Source organism: Mustela nivalis (genome assembly GCF_964662115.1).
Source record: "Mustela nivalis genome assembly, chromosome: 7".
Taxonomy (NCBI): domain Eukaryota; kingdom Metazoa; phylum Chordata; class Mammalia; order Carnivora; family Mustelidae; genus Mustela; species Mustela nivalis.
The window spans coordinates 21576795-21596078 of record NC_139026.1 but is presented as its reverse complement, the minus strand read 5'-3'; the positions used below and the strand labels follow the sequence as shown (position 1 = coordinate 21596078).

At 37.2% G+C, this 19284-nt stretch overlaps 1 protein-coding gene across 7 annotated transcripts in view; it reads left to right on the top strand.

The window, feature by feature from the left end:
* Nucleotides 1–19284, top strand: part of APAF1 (apoptotic peptidase activating factor 1) — a 91861-nt gene that overhangs the window by 17221 nt on the left and 55356 nt on the right. For all 7 annotated transcript variants that reach the window (XM_082739228.1, XM_082739223.1, XM_082739227.1 and 4 more), the window contains exons 6-11: nt 8344–8527; nt 11002–11114; nt 11212–11343; nt 13045–13283; nt 14110–14277; nt 15265–15396. In XM_082739228.1, the coding sequence (XP_082595354.1) occupies nt 8344–8527; nt 11002–11114; nt 11212–11343; nt 13045–13283; nt 14110–14277; nt 15265–15396 (968 nt within the window). The remainder of the gene's footprint in view (nt 1–8343; nt 8528–11001; nt 11115–11211; nt 11344–13044; nt 13284–14109; nt 14278–15264; nt 15397–19284) is intronic.

Below are 19284 nucleotides of genomic sequence, written 5' to 3'. Positions count from 1 at the left end.
TGAACAGTTGTGTTTTTATTTTCATTTGTTTTCATTAATTTTTAAACTCTTCTTGGGGCGCCTGGGTGGCTCAGTGGGTTAAAGCCTCTGCCTTCAGCTCAGGTCATGATGCCAGGGTCCTGGGATTGAGCCCCACATCAGGCTCTTTGCTTGTCAGGGAGCCTGCTTATTCTCTTTGCCTGCCTCTCTGCCTACTTATGGTCTCTGTCTGTCAAATAAATAAATAAAATCTTAAAAAAAAATAAAATAAAATTCTTCTTTAATTTCCCAGTTGACCCATTCATTCTTTAGTAGTATGTTCTTTAGTGTCCATGTATTTGAGTTCTTTCCAGCTTATGTGATTGAGTTCTAGTTTCATTGTGGTCCGAAAATATGTAGGGAATGATTCCAGTCTTTTGGTACTGGTTGACACTTGATTTGTGACCCAGGATGTGATGTATTCTGGAAAATGTTCTATGTGTTGTAAAGAAGACTGTGTATTCTGTTGCTTTAGGATGGATGTTCTGAAATTATCTGTGAAGTCCATCTGGTCCAGTGTGTCATTTAAAGCCTTTATTTCCTTGTTGGCCTTTTGCTTAGAAGATCTGTCCTTTTCAGTGAGGGGCGTGTTAAAATCCCCTACTATTACTGTTTATTGTCAATGTGTTTCTTTGATTTTATTATTAATTGGCTTATATAGTTGGCTGCTCCCATGTTAGGGGCATAAATATTTACAATTACTAGATCTTCTTATTGGATAGATCCTTTAAGTATAATATGGTGTCCTCCTTCATCTTATTATAGTCTTTGGTTTAAAATCTAATTTTTCTGATGTAAAGATTGTCACCCCAGCTTTCTTTTGATGTCCATTAGCATGGTAAATGGTTTTTCCACCTCCTCACTTTAAATCTGGAGGTGTGTTTGGGTAAAAAATGAGTCTCTTGTGACAGCATATTGTTGGGTCTTGTTTTTTTTTTTTAATCTACTCTGATACCCTGTGTCTTTTGTTTGGGGCATTTATCCCATTTACCTTCAGGGTAATTATTGAAATATATGAATTTAGTGCCACTGAATTGCCTGTTAGGTGACTTACTATATATTGTCTCTATTCCTTCTTGGTCTGTGTTACTTCTAGGCTCTCTCTTTGCTTAGAGGACCCCTTTCAATATTTCTTGTAGGACTGGTTTGGCAATTGCAAATTCCTTTGGTTTCTATTTGTTCTGGAAGCTGTTTATCTCTCCTTCTGTTTTCAGTGACAGCCTAGCTCAATATAATATTCTTCGCTACATGTTTTTCTCCTTTAGTACCCTGAATATATCATGACTGTTTTTTCTGGCCTTCCAGGTCTCTGTGTATAGGTCTACTGGCAGTGTAATGTTTATGCCATTGTAGGTTTGAGACCTCTTGTCCTGAGCTGAGATTTTAAAGTTTTACTGTTAGATGTCAGGGTGTTAGCATATTTTTACTGATTTTGAGGGGAGTTCTCTGTGCCTCTTGGATTTTGATGTCTGTTTATTTTCCCAAATTAGGGAAATTCTCTGCTGTAATTTGCTCCAATATACCTGCTCCCCCCTTCTTCTTCTGGGATCCCAATTATTCTAATATTGTTTTGCTTCATGGTATCACTTACCTCTTTAATTCTCCCCTCATGATTCAATAGTTGTTTTATCTCTCTTTTTCTCAGCTTTTTTATTCTCTATCATTTGGTCTTCTATATCACTAATTCTCTCTTATGCATCATTATCCTGTCAGTTAGAGTCTCCATTTTTGACTATATCTCATTTCATTGATAGCCTTTTTAATTTCAATTTGGTTAGATTTTATTTCTCTAGAAAGGGATTTTCTAATATTTTCTATGCCTTTTTTTTTTTACATCCAGCTAGTATCTTTACAATCGTCATTCTGAACTCTAGTTCCAACATCTTACTAATGTCCATGTTGATTAGTCCTCTGGCAATCAGTACTGCCTCCTTTCTTTTTTTTTGAGGTGACTTTTTCTGTTTTGTCATTTTGTCTGGAGAAGAACAGATGAACAAAAAACCAAAGTGCTACAGAAAAATGACCCCAGAAAAATATACACTAAACAAATCAGAAGAAATGGGTGGGGGGTGAGGGCAGAGGGAAAAAAAAGAAGACTGTGATTAGGCTGGTGAATAGAATAGAGCCACACACTAGATTTTAGGTGTAAAAATGAAAATTAAAAAAGATTTTTAAAAAGGAATTGATGAAGTGATAACTTGGTTGAAAAAAGAAAGAAACATTTAAAAAAAAAAATGGAAGAATATGATCAGGCAGGTGAATACAACAAAGCCATACACTAGATTTAGGGTATATTTTGGTCTGTTAGAAGAATCTGCATCCCAAAATTTTAAAGAAGGAAAATATATGCATATAAAAATTAAGGGTAAATGCAATGAAGGGATAGAGTATGACTGTAAAATAATAATTAAAATAGATTTTTAAGAAGGGATTGATGAGAAGTTGGTTGAAAAAGGAAAGAAGTATAATTCTGACATGTCTTCTCCTGAGGTAGAATTGCACCACCCTTGCCAGGAGCCAGGTAAGTAATCTGCTTGGGTTTGCTTTTGGTAGCTTTCATTCCCTGAAAGCTTTCTGTACAGCTTTGGGGGGTGAGAATGAAAATGGCGGCCTCCCAATCCCTGGCCCTGGGGAAGCCAAGAGCTCAGGGCCCTGCTCCTCGGTGCATCCCCAGAGAAAAGCAGTCAGTCTCTCCCTGTCTCCCTAGTCTCTAGTTGCATTCTATGCTCACCTGGCCTATGACCAAGTATTTCTGTCTGAGGCACATGACCCTGTTTGGAGTCTCCAAACCCAGCAGATTCCTGTGGTGCACTCCTATGCCGCTCCTCATTGGGGAGAAAGGGGAGTCTCCCTCAGATCTGCCACTTGTAGGGTCCCTGCCGGAAAAGCAGTGGTCCAACTGTGCCAGGAATCACGGATTATGGCAACCTGAACTGAGAGCCTGCTCCTCGGCTCTGTCTTTGCAGTCGGCTTCCCTGCTCTGATACCTGGGAGCTCTGCCGTACTCAGGTACCCTCAGTCTTTCTGTGACCCCTAGAGTCCTGACAGTGTTCCAGTGAGGCACCCCCACCCCCACCGCACGTGGCCTCTGCGTAGCCACTGGAGTGACGTCTCTCACTGGAACAGACTTCTGAAACTTCTGATTTTGTGCTCCTCTATCACTTGCTGGGAGCCAGCTGACAGAGACTCCCTCCCCAGCAGTTTATCTTTCTGTATATTGCCTTAGATTGACTTCTCTGCATGTCCAACCTTCCAGAAAGTAGCAGTTTTTCTGTTCATAGAGTTGCTGCTATTCTTTTCTTCAGTCTCCTGTTGAGTTCACAAGTGTTCAGAATAGTCTGATAACTGTCTAGCTGAATTCCTGGGACTGGAGGAAATTTAGGTCTCCTACTCCTCTGCCATCTTGGAGCCCATCCCTGGCTTCTCGATTTCTTGATGTCTTTATCTGCGGTAATCATTTTCTTTGCTTTCCTTATCCATATACTTCCTGATCACATACTGGACCCTTGTCCTTATCAATACCAGAAATGATACCACATTTGAAATCTTAATGTTAAGCAGTCTGTTGTGTTCTTTGCCCACCTCCACCTATTCGGCTCAAGTTCACTACTACAGTTTTTGGACCTATCAAGACTTATCCCTTGATTTTATAATATCCTCACTGTTTTTCCCATTAGCCTCCTCTTTAGGCTCAGGCCTAGGTTTTTATCACCCAATATTTGGTTGCTTCTTTGTACATGTTCTTGGTTCTTTAGTTTCTCTTTACTTGGGTAAATTCTGCTTCCTTCTTTTTGCTAGGAGATAGAATCTAATTGCTTAGTCCCCATTGCTCCATCCAGACAGTTACTCACTTACTCCCATGGCTTCATCTGGACAGTTACTTGCTTCCTCTTTGCTGGAGAAAATTACCCAGCTGAGTTCCAATTTAAATTCATAATCATAAACCTTGGCAGTTTTACTAGGTTTAGTTAGTGGATATATAACCCTTGCATTGAGGTTTGTAGGGTGTAATTGGGAAAAACTTTTTTCCCTTATAGCCTGTTTAACACTTCCCTGGCACTGATTCTTTTCCTGCCTTTATATAGGTTCAGAGTCCCCAGGTCACCTCAAGTTTTTTTTTTAAATTTATTTAACTGACAGAGATCACAAGTAGGCGGAGAGGCAGGCAGAGAGAGAGAGAGGGGGAAGCAAGCTCCCTGCTCAGCAGAGAGCCCAATAGAGGGCTTGATCCCAGGACCCTGGGACCATGACCTGAGCCGAAGGCAGAGGCTTAACCCACTGAGCCATCCCGGCGCCCCGACCTCAAGTTTTAAAAACAATCTAATTATGGGAGGGAAAGATTTTATTTATTTTAGAGAGCGAGAGAGACTGCATGCACATGTGTGTGTGCAAATGCGGGAAGGGGCAGGGAGAGAGAGAATCTTAAGCCAACTCCTTGCCGGGTGGAGAGCCTGACATGGGGCTTGATTCTAGAACCCTGAGATCATGACACAAGCCGAAATCCAGAGTCAGATGCTAAACTGTCTGAGCCACCAGGCACCCCAGTTTCTTTTTTTCCCCCCTAATGTTTTTATTTTAATTTGAGTTAGGTAACACATAATATTATATTAGTTTCAGATCTGTGATATAGTTATTCAACAATTCAGAACATCACCTGGTGCCCATTGCAATAAGTACATGTACTTTTTTTTTTTTTTTAAGATTTTATTTATTTGAGAGACAGAGTGAACAAGAAAAAGAGCACATGAACAAAAGCAGAGGGAGAGGGAGAAGCAGACTTCCGGCTGAGCAGAGAGCCCAGTGTGGGGCTCAATCCCAGAACTCAGATGATGAGCTGAGCCAAAACCAGATGCTTAGCTGACTGAACCATCCAGGCACCCCTACTCTTATCTTTTCATTTACCTTTTTTTTGTTGTTGTTGTGTGACTTTATTTTTTACAGGGTTATATTAGTTTTAAGTGTACAATATAGCAATTCAGTAATTCCATACATCCTCCAGGGCAGGTGCACTTCTTAATCCCCATTACCTCTTTAACTCATTCCCCAACCCTCCCTCCCCTCTGCTAATCAAGAGTTTGTTTGCTATAGTTAAGAGTCAGTTTCTTGGTTCATCTCACTCTTTTTTTCCCCTTTGGTTATTTGTTTTGTTTCTTAAATTCCACATACGCGTGAAATCTTGTGGTGTTTATCTTTCTCTGATTTATTTTGGTTAGCATTGTATTCTCTAAGTCCATTGCTAACCATTGTATTCACTAACTCCATGTCATTGCGAATGATAAGATCTAATTCTTTTTTATGGCAAAATATTCCATTGTGTATATATACCACATCTTCTTTATTCATTCATTAAACCTTTTCTTGGCTATTATAAATAATGCTGCTATAAACATAGGCATGCATATATCCTTTTGAATCACTGTTTTTGTATTCTTTGGGTTAATACCCAGTAGTGCCATCGCTGGATCACGGAGTAGTTCTATTTCTTTTTTTTAAAGATTTTATTTATTTATTAGAGAGGGAGGGAGAGAGCGAGCATGAATGATGGGTAGGGGCAGAGGGAGAAGGAGAAGCAGACTACCCACTGAGCAGGGAGCCAATGTGGAAGTACCCCAGGATCATGACCCAGGATCATAAGGCAGACACTTAACCAGTAGAGCCTTCTAGGCACCCCAGGGTAGTTCTGTTTTTAACTTTTAAGGACTCTCCGTACTGCTTTCCAGTGACTGTACCAGTTTGCATTCCGGCAGTCTAATTTCAATAATTAAAATGTCAAGTATCGTTTAACATTCCAAACCTCATTTACATATAAGGTTTTTTCCTTCCTTAGTTGGGCCTGCCTCAGGCTTGGAAAGAGTTGGTTAAGATGGACATTGCAGTTGTTTCCACCTTTTTTTGTTGCAAACAATGCTGCAGTTAATATCCTTGAGGAGGCAGAATAGTTCATAAGTTGAGCATGGGTTCTGGAGGTTTGAATCCCACCTCTGCTTTATTATCTGTGTAACCTTAGGCAAATTACTCAGGCTTCCTATACCTCAGTTTCCTCTGTAAAACTGGGATAATAATAGTCTCTGCTTATTGGATGCCTGCGTGGCTTGGTTGGTTATTTGTCTCTCTCTTTTTTTTTTAAAGATTTTATTTATTTATTTGACAGACAGAGATCACAAGTAGGCAGAGAGAGAGGGAAGCAGGCTCCCTGCTGAGCAGAGAGCCCGATGTGGGACTCGATCCCAGGACCCTGAGATCATGACCTGGAGCCGAAGGCAGTGGCTTAATCCACTGAGCCACCCAGGCGCCCTGGTTATTTGTCTCTTGATCTCAGATCAGGTCTTGGTCTCAGGGTTATGAGTTTGAGCCCTCCTTGGACTCCCTGCTGGGTGTGGAGCCTGCTTAAAATAATAGTGTCTGCTTGATAGTTTAATATGTAGATTAAATATAGGTTATTATGTAGAACTCTTAGAATAGTGCTCAATAAATATATCATAAATAGATCTTTGCATATATATAAATCTAGATGATTAAACTTTTAAAATAGTGATTTTTGTAATTATTTGTGAATACCAATAAATAAGTTTTCCTCTGATATAACTCATTTATTTTTTGCTTTTTTCGTTTTCTTTTTTTTTAAGATTTGTTTATTTATTTGACAGAGATCACAAGTAGGCAGAGAGGCAGGCAGAGAGAGAGGAGGAAGCAGGCTCCCTGCTGAGCAGAGAGCCTGATGTGGGGCTTGATCCCAGGACCCTGGGATCATGACCTGAGCTGAAGGCAGAGACTTTAACCCACTGAGCCACCCAGGCGCCCCTATTTTTTGCTTTTTCTTATATTATTTACAGTCACATAACATAAATCTTTTTTTTTTTTTTTTTAAGATTTTACTTTTTTATTTGACAGAGATCACAAGTAGGCAGAGAAGGAGGCAGAGGGGAGGGGGAAGGAGGCCCCTTGCTGAGCAGAGAACGTGATGTGGGGCTTGATCCTCGGACCCTGGGATCATGATCTGAGCCAAAGGCAGAGGCTTTAACCCACTGAGCCACCCAGGCACCCCACATAACATATATCTTGATGGTTAATTATACTGATATGTTCTAATAATGCTACTGCTCACCAAATTTTACACATAGGAGCCCCTCTAGCATTTTTTTGTATTTATGTGGGGAACTGTCTTATAGATTAAGTATAGTCTATGAAGGCTTAAGGTTTTTGGCTCCTGATACCTATGTAAGTAAAAATATGTACTTTATGATATACTGTGACTTAATTAACAATGATAATGATGATAACGGTTGATAGTAGCAATAATAATAATAATGTCCATTCTTATATGGTATCTACTAGTTCAGAGCTTAATGTTTGCAAGGTGCTCTCAGATCCATATCACTAATAATCCTGTGTGTTTTAACGCCTTGCAGTTAACTTAGCAAATTCACGTGTATGATTAATTTCTCACAGTAACTCTGAAATAAGGTAAGGTAAACAATCTTATTCCAGTATAATTAATAAAAGTGAGGCTGAGTGATTTGCTAAAGATTGCATAGCTGGTAACCAGTAGAGCCAGACTTGAAACTAACTTCTTAATTTAAGTTTCTGTATGAGAACCCTAATGACTATGTTATGTGTTCCTGGATATCAGTGGTTCTCAGTCAGAGGTGATTTTGACCTGAAAGGGACATTTGAAAGTGTTTGAAGATATCTTTGGTTGTCATAACCAGGGTGGGGGAATGCTATTAGCATCTGGTGGGTAGAAGCCAGGGAGACTGTTAAACATCCTGCAGTGTGTATGAAAGTTCCTTACAATAAAGAATTACCTGGCTTAGGGGCACCTGGGTGGCTCAATGGATTGAGCCTCTGCCTTCCGCTCAGGTTATGATCTCTCAGGGTCCTGGGCTGGCATTGGCCTGTCTGCTCAGTGGGGAGCTTGCTTCCCCCAGCCCCCGCCTGCCTTTCTGCCTGCTTGTGATATCTCTCTCTGTCAAATAAATAAATCTTTAAAAAAAAGAATTATCTAGCTTATAATGTCAAGAGTACTAAGGTTGAGAAACTATGTTGTACAGTGATCATTGATGACCTAGGATTAAGACTGTAAATTTTTGTTTGTTAAGATTTTAACTGATAAATAGCAGATTTACTTCAAACTTCATTTTCTTCGTATCTTCAACTTTTCTTAGATTCAGGTTGTAAAGCTCAACAATACTCTACAAGCAAAATTTATACCCTCAATCAAGAGAAAATGAAGATAGGATGAGATTGAAAATTAGAACAAATCTGCTACTTATCATTAAAATCTTCCAAAGGAGGCCTTAAGTTTATTATTATTTTCTTTACTAGGTTGTTTCCCAGGGGGTGTACACTGGGTTTCAGTTGGGAAACAGGACAAGTCTGGACTTCTGATGAAATTGCAGAACCTTTGCACACGGTTGGATCAAGATGAGAGTTTCTCTCAGAGGCTTCCGCTCAATATTGAAGAGGCTAAAGACCGTCTTCGCATTCTCATGCTGCGCAAACACCCAAGGTACAGATAGTCCATTTAGTTGGTGCATGAAGTCCCAATGAGATTTAACTACTGATATTTTGAGGACATCATATCTTTTTTTGCTGTTTAGTAGAGATCTAGGAATAAAGCATTGCTTTTCTGCTGTTGTCTTATATTTAAAAATGGTTGCCACTGGCCTGAAATTGTTACTTTTCTTTGTATCCTACTTACTATGTTGTCTCTTATATACCACTGAGATGCTCAAGAAGTATTTCCCTAAATAGGTGAGTTTGTGAGAGGTCTTTGCTATAAAATGCAAGTTTCTTACCTTGAATCTGTTATTTCTAATGGATAACACTGAATAAGAGACAGACTAAATGTAGGCACCTGGTAAAAGGTTTATTTATTTAATGGGACCCTTCTGTTGTGTTGTCTTAGTTTTGGGATATATATATATATATATATATATATATATATATATATATATATATGTGTTTGTGTGTGTGTGTGTGTGTGAGAGTGTGTGTGTATGTATGTGTATGTATGTATGTATGTAACTCTTGTACTTCTGTGAACTTCAAGAATTTGTTTTATTTTCGTACATTCAATAAATATTATGACTATCTGCCAGGCGTTGTTATCAACTATTTCAGTTTTCATTAGCCAGAAGGGAGACAGTAGCTTAGTTGGTGCTTGTGTTAACAGTGTAACCATCAGTAGTTAATCAACTGGGATTCAGTCAACAATTCGATTTCCCTGATCTAACAGCCATTCTTTCATTGATTCATTTAACCAACATGAGTGTTGTGCCAGGTTCTGGGTCAAGTGCTGCAAGTGCAAGAATGAATAAAGCCTTCCTTGATAGTTCAGCAATAAATTGGGTGAGAATTAGGTAATGGCTCTAAACTTTTTTTAAATGGCCTCTCTGCAGCTGATGATGCAGTACACTTTCATATGTAGCAGTGGCTGAGTATGGCAGTGATTCTTAAATTGGTAAGGGGATTAATATCAGAATACTGGGTGAGGGTAGTAATTTGAGAAAAGCCTCTTAGGTGATTCTACAGAGGACAAGCTCCTTTCCCTCTGGCTTCTTTCTCTTCCCTCTGTTATTGCTCCCTCCCCTTGGTAGCCACTGGTGTTGATTTTCCTGGAGGAAATGGCATTGAGAGTACTATGTTTTGCTTTTTTTTTTTTTTTTTTCATTAGAGGTGGGGAAGGAGCGAGAGGGAAAACAACTCAAGCAGTCTCCGTACCCAGCATGGAGCCCTACATGGTGCTTGATCTCATGAACCTGAGATCATGACCTGAGCTGAAATCGAGAGTCAGATGCTTAACCAACTGAACCCTCCAGGAGCCTCAAGTCCACTAAATATTACCTTTTTTCTTTTGCAGTAACTTTTTACTAGTCCCACGTTCCTTCTCTGTGAAAATAAAAGTGATTTCTACTTAGGAAAATATTTTAAATGCTATCAGATGTATCAAAGCATGGCATATAAAGTCATTCTTTTTGTTTCTCTCTCTGCACCATTTGGTTTGTACTTTTGCAATTTTCTAGGCTGTATGTGTACCCAGAATCTTTTTTTGTAGTGCACAGAAGTAGTGTGCCATTAGGATAAAAATGCTAGTGTATAATTATGCTATCAGCTTTTAGTTGTATTAGTTGTATTTTTTTCTCCATCTGTTCTGCTGAGTTCAAAAAACTTTTTGGAGAAACCAAGAATTCGCAAAGAGTTTTTTTTTTTTTTGTCATTAGGAGTAAACAAAGTGATTTATGGATGGGAAAAAAACCATGTTAGTGTATCAAATGAAGGGTAATATTCTTGCTAGTGCATTGTATCTGGTTGGAATATATGAAAATACTAGTTTTATGGGTAAAAGATGGTCAAATATCGTTACTGTTATATGATTGATTCTAATGCTAACCTGAGCCCAGTTCTTATTTAGTTTTAGTGGCTTTAAGACTGAATTAGACTGAATTGGAAAAATCGCATTACTTGGATACTTCTTTTAAGGCACTTGGCAACCAATTTTTAATACCTACATGATACACACAGTTCACTTTTTATAGGTTCCCTAACTTTAAAATGCATTCATTGGGGCACCTGGGTGGCTCAGTCGTTAAGCATCTGCCTTCAGCCCAGGTCATGATCCAAGGGTCCAGGGAGCGAGCCCAGCACTGGGCTCTCTACTCGGTGGGAGGCCTGCTTTTCCCTCTTCCACTTCTTCTGCTTGTGTTCCCTCTCTCGCTGTGTCTCTCTCTGTCAAATAAAATAAAATAAAATAAAATAAAAAATGCATTCATTGTTTTGGGATGGGAAAAGAGGAAGGTCTCTAACTTTTTTTTCCATATTTGGTTCAGTATATTGTGAAAGGAATATAGCAAAGAAAAGTGGAAGAGCCATGAAATAGACATCTTTATTTTGTAAATTTTAAGGCTTTGGTGGCATTATACTTTTTAAAAAAGAGGCTTAAAGTAATGTCATTAGTCATTAAATACAGTTTTTTTTAATTAGGTCTCTGTTGATCTTGGATGATATTTGGGATCCTTGGGTATTAAAAGCTTTTGACAACCAGTGTCAAATTCTTCTTACAACCAGGGACAAGAGCGTTACAGATTCAGTAATGGGTGAGGATTAATTTACTTTTTACTTCATGGTTTAATTCAATTATATTTAAATATATTCAAACCAAATTACTTACTATATTTTATGATTTTGTTGCAGGTCCTAAATATGTAGTTTCTGTGGAGAGTGGCTTAGGAAAAGAAAAAGGACTTGAAATTTTATCCCTTTTTGTTAATATGAAGAAAGCAGATTTGCCAGAACAAGCTCATAGTATTATAAAGGAATGTAAAGGTAGGTTATTTTGTGTATGAGGGAATTATAGGTATTAATTTTCCTTTTTGTAAAGTAAGCTAGTGAATATGATAGTTTAGTACATGAATATCCAGAAGCTTTACTAGGATATTTAGTATTTTAGGTTCTACTCTGATACCCTACATACATAATAATATTTTGGTATTCATTTATTCATTAAAATAATATTTAATGAACAACCATAATATGTTAATGGGACAAATTAGATGAAGATGGATTACTTCTGCCAAAGAATAAAAAATATAGTGAGAATCAGAGTTTTATGTGTTTTTGGTTGGGATTTTATAAAAATAATATCTAATTTTGTAGGTGAAAACTGGTGTTGTCCTGTTAATTTGCATTTTTTATTAGTGAAGTTAAACTTTTTACTGGTTTATTGAGTATTTGCATTTTAAGAAATTACCCTTGATTGAATTTTTCTTTGTGATAGCAATATTTTTAATTGATTTTTAGGCATTCTAACTATTGAAGCTATTAGCTCTTTGCCATATTTTTGCAAATATTTCCTCCTAGTTTTTTGTCTGCTTTTTGATTTCAGTTGTAATATTTATTTGACATACAGAAATTAAAAATTTTATAGAGTCACATCTGTCAGCTCTTTACTTGTATTCCTCCACTCTTGTTAATACTGAAGTAGACCTTGTTGTTTCTTTTTGCCATTGAATAGCTGTTTGGTTTTGAGCTAATTGCCTTTTTTTAAAAAAGATTCGTTTGGGAGAGATAGTGTATTATGCCCACAAAGGGGTGGGGGCAAAGGCAGAGGTAGAAGGGAAGCAGACCTCCCACTCAGTGGGGAGCCATGCCCAAGGCTTGGTCTCAAGACCCTAAGATCGAGATCTTAGCAGAAACCAAGAATCAGATGCTTGACCTGCTGAGCCACCCAGGCATTCCAATTGAGTTAACGGACTTAAGAAATATGTTAGGAAAGAACATGTTATTTGTATTCTTTATAAAGATGATGCGTGTCCATTTTGAAACATTTAAAAAATGTGTGAAGCAATAAAAAGAAATTACCCATCATTTGGTTATTATTAGCCTCTTGAGAGTATATCTTTCTTTCTTTTTTTTGAAAAGATTTTATTTATTTATTTGACGGACAGTATTATCTGTTGAATAAATAAATATTTAAATAACAATATATAATATTAATTAATAATAAAAATATAATAAACATTAATATATAAAGATCTAAAATATATAAAATATTAAAATAATAAAATAATAAAAAAATAAATAAAGAGTATTTCTTTCAGTCTTTTAGGACATACAAGACTTCGAAAAAAATAATGAGATTACAAGGATATACATAATTTGAATCTTGCCTTTTCATAAGCAAATCTTGAACATTCTCATGTCATTAATTACCTTTTGAAAAAAATTACCAATGGCATAATATTGTGGTAACTTCAATTTATTCAATCATTTCTGTTATTGTTTAAGATTTTTCTATTTTAAATAATGCTGTGATGAATATCCTTATAGGAAGTATTTCTTATTTCTAATGACTTCCTTAGAAGAAATATCTAAAGTGAATCTAAGTGTTACACATATTTTAAGGCTTTGGATAACTTGCAGCAGAAATTGTTTTTTTTTTTAAGAATAAAGTGATTCTTAGTGGTAATTTTAAAATGAGACGGTATTATTACAGTACTTTGCTGTTTTGTTTTGTTCTGTTTTTAGGTTCTCCTCTTGTAGTGTCTTTAATTGGTGCACTTTTACGTGATTTTCCTAACCGTTGGGATTACTACCTCAGGCAACTTCAGAATAAGCAATTTAAGAGAATAAGGAAATCTTCATCTTATGATTATGAGGCTCTGGATGAAGCCATGTCTATAAGTGTTGAAATGCTCAGAGAGGACATCAAAGATTATTACACAGATCTTTCCATCCTTCAGAAGGATGTTAAGGTGCCTACAAAGGTAATAGAAGGACAGAGAAACCTTGTCCTTGGATATTTATGGCATGTCACTTTTGATATATTATCAAGGATGTTGTTACAGATGATATTGAAAGGTTAAGACCCAGGGCGCCTGGGTGGCTCAGTGGGTTAAGCCTCTGCCTTTGGCTCAGGTCCTGATTTCAGGGTCCTGGGATCGAGCCCCCCTTTGGGCACTCTGTTCAGCAGGGAGCCTGCTTCCCTTACTCCCTCTGCCTCCCTCTCTGCCTACTTGTGATCTCTCTCTGTCAAATAAATAAATAAAATCTTTAAAAAAAAAAAGAAAGAAAGGTTAAGACCCGTGTCACAGAATGTAATCCCACTGCCCTTAATCTCTGTCATGGGTTTGCTGTTGAACTCAGATTATATCCTAATCTCAGTTCTAGTGAGGCTGGAGAAGCATCTGACTTCTTCTCTTTTCTATCTTTTTTTTTGTTTTTAAAGATTTTATTTATTGATTTGACAGACAGAGATCACAGGTAGGCAGAGAGGCAGGCAGAGAGAGAGGAAGGAAACAGGCTCTCTGCTGAGCAGACAGCCCCATGCAGGGCTCGATCCAGGGCCTGAGCCGAAGGCAGAGGCTTTAACCCACTGAGCCACCCAGGTGCCCCTTCTCTTTTCTATCTTGATGAATAGTTGAGCTTCTTCTTATGAAATGGAGATACAGTTTTTCTGGGCTTTAAGATATGATTTTTGTATGTGCACACGTGCATGTGCGTGTGTGTGTGTGTGTGTGTATGTTAACACCTTATCTGCAATCCTGGTCATTATAGTTTTGTGGTATATTAAATGCTTACAATGATTTCTAGGTGTTATGTATTCTCTGGGACATGGAAACTGAAGAAGTTGAAGACATACTGCAGGAGTTTGTTAATAAGTCTCTCTTATTTTGTGATCGGAATGGAAAATCATTTTGTTATTATTTACATGATCTTCAAGTAGATTTCCTTATAGAGAAGAATCGCAACCAGCTTCAGGTACTTGCATCTCTGTATGCTTTTAAAATGTTTTTATTTTGAAATAATTTTAGGCTTATAGAAAAGTTGCAAAACAGCATAGAGAGTTTTATACATGTACCTTGATCTAACTTAGCCCATTGTTTACATCTTACATAACTGTAATATGGTTATCAAAACCAGAAAATGAACAATAATAGAATACTGTTAACTAACCCACAAATTTTTTTTAGATTTTGCTAGCTTTCCCTCTAATGTCCTTTTTGTGGTTCAGATCAAAATCCCATATTGCATGTAATTGTCATGTTTCCTTAAATCTGTGAAAATTCTTTGCTTTTCTTATCTTTCATGATCACTTTTGAAGAGTACTAGCCAGTTATTTTGTATAATGTCCCTTAGTTTGGGTTTAAATTTGAGTTTAAATGAGTTTAATAAAAATATAATAAACATTAATATATAAAGATCTAAAATATATAAAATATTAAAATAATAAAATAATAAAAAAATAAATAAAGAGTATTTCTTTCAGTCTTTTAGGACATACAAGACTTCGAAAAAAATAATGAGATTACAAGGATATACATAATTTGAATCTTGCCTTTTCATAAGCAAATCTTGAACATTCTCATGTCATTAATTACCTTTTGAAAAAAATTACCAATTAAATTTGAGTTTAAATGAAATTTAAATGTAATTTTATCTGATGGTTTCTCATGACGAGATTAAAGTTTTTGGCAAGTAAACTACAGAAGTCATTGTGTCCTCAAGGCATCATATTAGGGTATCGGTGTGTCTTCTTGTCAGTGATGGTAATGTTGATCATTTGGCTAATGTGGTACCTGCTAGTTTCTCCACTGTAAAGCTACTAATTTTTTCCTTTTGTAATTAGTAAGTATTTTGTGGGTAGATTCTCTGTACATTTTTAAATAGCTTTGTACACTGTAGTTACTGTGATGCTTAGGTTATGAAATTGTTTCTGTCTTCTAACATGTTTCATTTGGGTTTCAGAATCTACATAGGAAAATAATCACTCAGTTCCAGAAACATTACCAGCCACATACTCTTTCACCAGATCAGGAGGACTGCATGTATTGGTACAATTTTCTGGCCTATCACATGGGTAGTGCCAATATGCACAAAGTAAGGTGACCCATTTAAAAATTATCATTATTATTTTTTAAATTTATTTATTTATTTGAGTGAGAGAGAGAGAGAGAATGAGTGGGAATGGAGCAGAGGGAGAAGCAGACTCCCTGCAGAGCACGGTGCCTGGGACATGGGACTTAGTCTCAGGACTGCAAGATCATGGTCTGTGGTAAAGGCAGATACTTAACTGACTGAGCCACTCAAGTGCCCTAAAAAAATAAATAAATAAAAATGTAAAAATTATTATTATTTCTTAAGATTTTATTTATTTGATAGAGAGAGAGATCACAAGTAGGCTGAAAGGCAGGCAGAGAGAGAGGGAAGCAGGCTCCTCGCTGAGCAGAGAGCTTGATGCAGGGCTCAATCCTAGGACCCCAAGATCATGACCTGAGTTGAAGGCAGAGGCTTAACCCACTGAGCCACCCAGGTGCCCCCAAATTATTATTTTTATCTCACTTATATTTCATCCTGTGTTTGGAGTTTTTTTTTATTAGTAAAAATAGGATTATAGCCTATGTAAGTATTTTTGTTTTTGTTACAATTTTTACCTACAGTGATTTAAAAAGATAACCTTGGTAAGTATAGTACATGAACCTCCTAAAAATTCATTCTCTACTTACCAATAGCTTTCCTTTTTGGGCAGTATGGATTTGTATTTTTAGGCTTTGAGAGGAAATGGAGAATGGGAAATTATATTCATTCATTCAGCAAGTATTTATTGAGTGCCTGTTAGGTGCTGGTGTATTATTCTTCATTGTGAGCATATACCATAGGCACAAAGTCACTTCTCTCATTGAGCTTACATTCTGTGGGGAGACAAGTAAATTTATACTACTAGTGAATGAGTAAATATATACTATCTTGGGAGTAGTAAGTGCTCAGCATGGAAGGAGAAAGTGATGATGTAGAATCATCATGATTTGTGATGGATTTTGTGTCTATTATAAGATCATTCCAGCCTTGCACAACAGAAAGAATGGAGTCCCCTGAACTGAGATTGGAGTGTCTGTGGGCAGACTGAGTATTTTTTAGGGGGAAATAATTTTGAATATACTGTCTCATACATATTAAGACATCTGACTGGAAAAAATGAGTAGTAGTTGGATATATGAATCTGGAGTTTTTATGGACTAAAAATAAAATTTGGGAATCACCACCACATAGATGATATTTGAAATCAGGACTACCAACTATTCAAAATGTTTACATTTTTGAAAACCATATGTACTTTAAGTAATTTATCTATGCTTAGGTATGTTACCATTTGGTTGAAAAGACGGTGTATTATTGTACTCTGTTTATTTCATCTAGCAAAATATAGTTCATGCTTAATAATCTACACATTGGGGGTGCCTGGGTGGCTCAGCCATCAGGCAGCTGCCTTCTGCTCAGGTCATGATCCCAGGGTATGGATTTGGGTATGGATCCCAGAGAGCCCGCTCTGTGGGAAGCCTGCTTCTCCCTCTCCCACTTCCCCTGCTTGTGTTCCCTCTCTCGCTGAGTCTCTCTATGTCAAATAAATAAAATCTTTATTAAAAAAAAAATCTGGGGAGCCTGGGTGAATCAGTGGGTTAAAGGCTCTGCCTTCCGCTTAGGTCATGATCCCTGGGTCCTGGGATCCAGCCCTGCAGTGGGCTCTCTGTTTAGCGGGGAGCCTACTTCCTCCTCATTTTCTGCCTATTTCTCTGCCTACTTGTGATCTCTGTCTGTCAAATAAATAAATAAAATTTTAAAAGAAAATCTATACGTTGGAATGAAGGTATTCCAGTAAATATCTGTGCCAAATTAACTTAAGCTGTAATTGTTTTCAGTTTTTTGTCTTTATTATGCTGTAATGAACAATGTTGTTTGGTTGTTTGTCTTTGCACCTACATTATTTCCTTTGAAAATTTTTTGAAGTGGGATTGTTGGGTCAATGCATATTTTTAAAACTTGATATCTATGATAATGTGACAGGAATTCAGTTTCTTCTTGCTTTTTTAAAAGCCCTTTTTCCTGATTTTTAAAGATAATTTCTAATTTTTAAAGGTTTTTTTCATTAGAAAAATGTAGGAAAAAAACTAAAAAGGTGAAAATGACCATTATTGCTAATGCTTTTGTGTATAGTTTTCCAGAGTGTTTTGCTGCTCAGATACACATGCTTGTTCTTTTTTTTTTTTTTATTTTAATTTTTTAGAGAGAGAGGGTGTGTGTGTCAGCAGGGGGAGGCTCAGAGGGAGAGAGAGAATCCCAAGGTGGCTCCATGCCCAGTGCAGAACCCAATGCAGGGCTTGATCCCACAACCTGAGATCCATGACCTCAGCCGAAATCAAGAGTCAGAGACTTAACTGACTTAACTGAGTCACCCAGGGACCCCCACGTACCTATTCTTTAAACCCCAGATAGGATCATAATGGAAATAGTCTTATATCTCTTCTCCCCCCCGCCCCCGCCCCATCTAACTGTATTTCATGGTCATCTTTTTACATCAGTTTATAGAGAGTGAAAAATTTTTTGAAGCTGCATACTATTTCATTGTATATTGATCAGTTGGCTTATGGAAAGTTAGATTGCTTAAGCACACTTGTCTGATTATTTTCTTAGGACACATAGTGTAATTTCTAGGTCAAATGGTATATACAGTTAGAATTTTTTTTTTAAGATTTTATTTATTTATTTCACAAACAGATCACAAGTAGGCAGAGAGGCAGGCAGAGAGAGAAGGGGAAGCAGGCTCCCTGCTGAGCAGAGAGCCTGATGTGGGGCTGGATCCCAGGACCCTGGGATCATGACTACAGTTAGAATTTTAATACAGATTACCAAACTGTCCTCCAGGATCGTGCTCTGAGTTATATCACTATCAACAGTATATCACTATCAACAGTATCAACAGTATATGTTAATTTCCTCTGACTCCAGCTAATAGTCTTTTTTTTTTTAAGATTTTATTTATTTGACAGACAGAGATCACAAGTAGGCAGAGAGGCAGGCAGAGAATGAGGAGGAAGTAGGCTCCCCACTGAGCAGAGAGCCTGATGCGGGGCTCGATCCCAGGACCCTGGGACCATGACCTGAGCCGAAGGCAGAGGCTTTAACCCACTGAGCCACCCAGGTGCCCCCAGTTAATATTCTTATTACTGCTTTTAGTCGTTAGAAATCTGATTTTTTAAAAAAAGATTTTATTTACTTATTTGTCAGAGAGAGAAAGAGAGAAAGAGAGCACACAGGGGGAGAGGCAAGCAGAGGAAGAAGCAGGCTCCCTGCTGAGCAAGGAGCCTGGTGCTGGACTTGATCCCAGGATCCTGGGATTATGACCTGAGCTGAAGGCAAATGCTCAACTGACTGAGCCACCCAGGCATTCCTAGAAATATGATACTAAAGAATGCTGAATCTTTCTTGTTTCATTTAGATTACTGGTGAGGTTTTTGGCCAATTGTACCTCTTACTGTGTGCACTGAGTCTTATCCATTGCTTTTACCTATTTTTTTTTTTTTTTGTTGAGGTGTTTCTCTTATTTTATTAGAATTTTCTATAAATAATATTAAGCCCTCATCTATCATATGTGTTGTAAATAAATACTTTTATTTTTTGTCAAATTTTATTTATATTGTTTTCAACTGTTTTTGAGTTTTTATGTAGTTAAGTGCACATCTCTCTTGCTCTTTTTTTTTTTTGTACTTTTGCTTTGGTGTCATGTTTATAAACATTTCCTTCATCCTACTGTCACAGAAATATTTGCCTGTATCTTCTAGAATTTTTTTAAGTTTTTTTAAAATTTTATATTTACATTTTAATCCAGTAAAATTTATTTTCATTTAAGGTGTTTGGTCCATTTTATGTTTCTTTGGTTCCTTTTAAAATAGCTCCCTTTTTGTCCTTGAATTATAGTTATCTGCTAAGTTT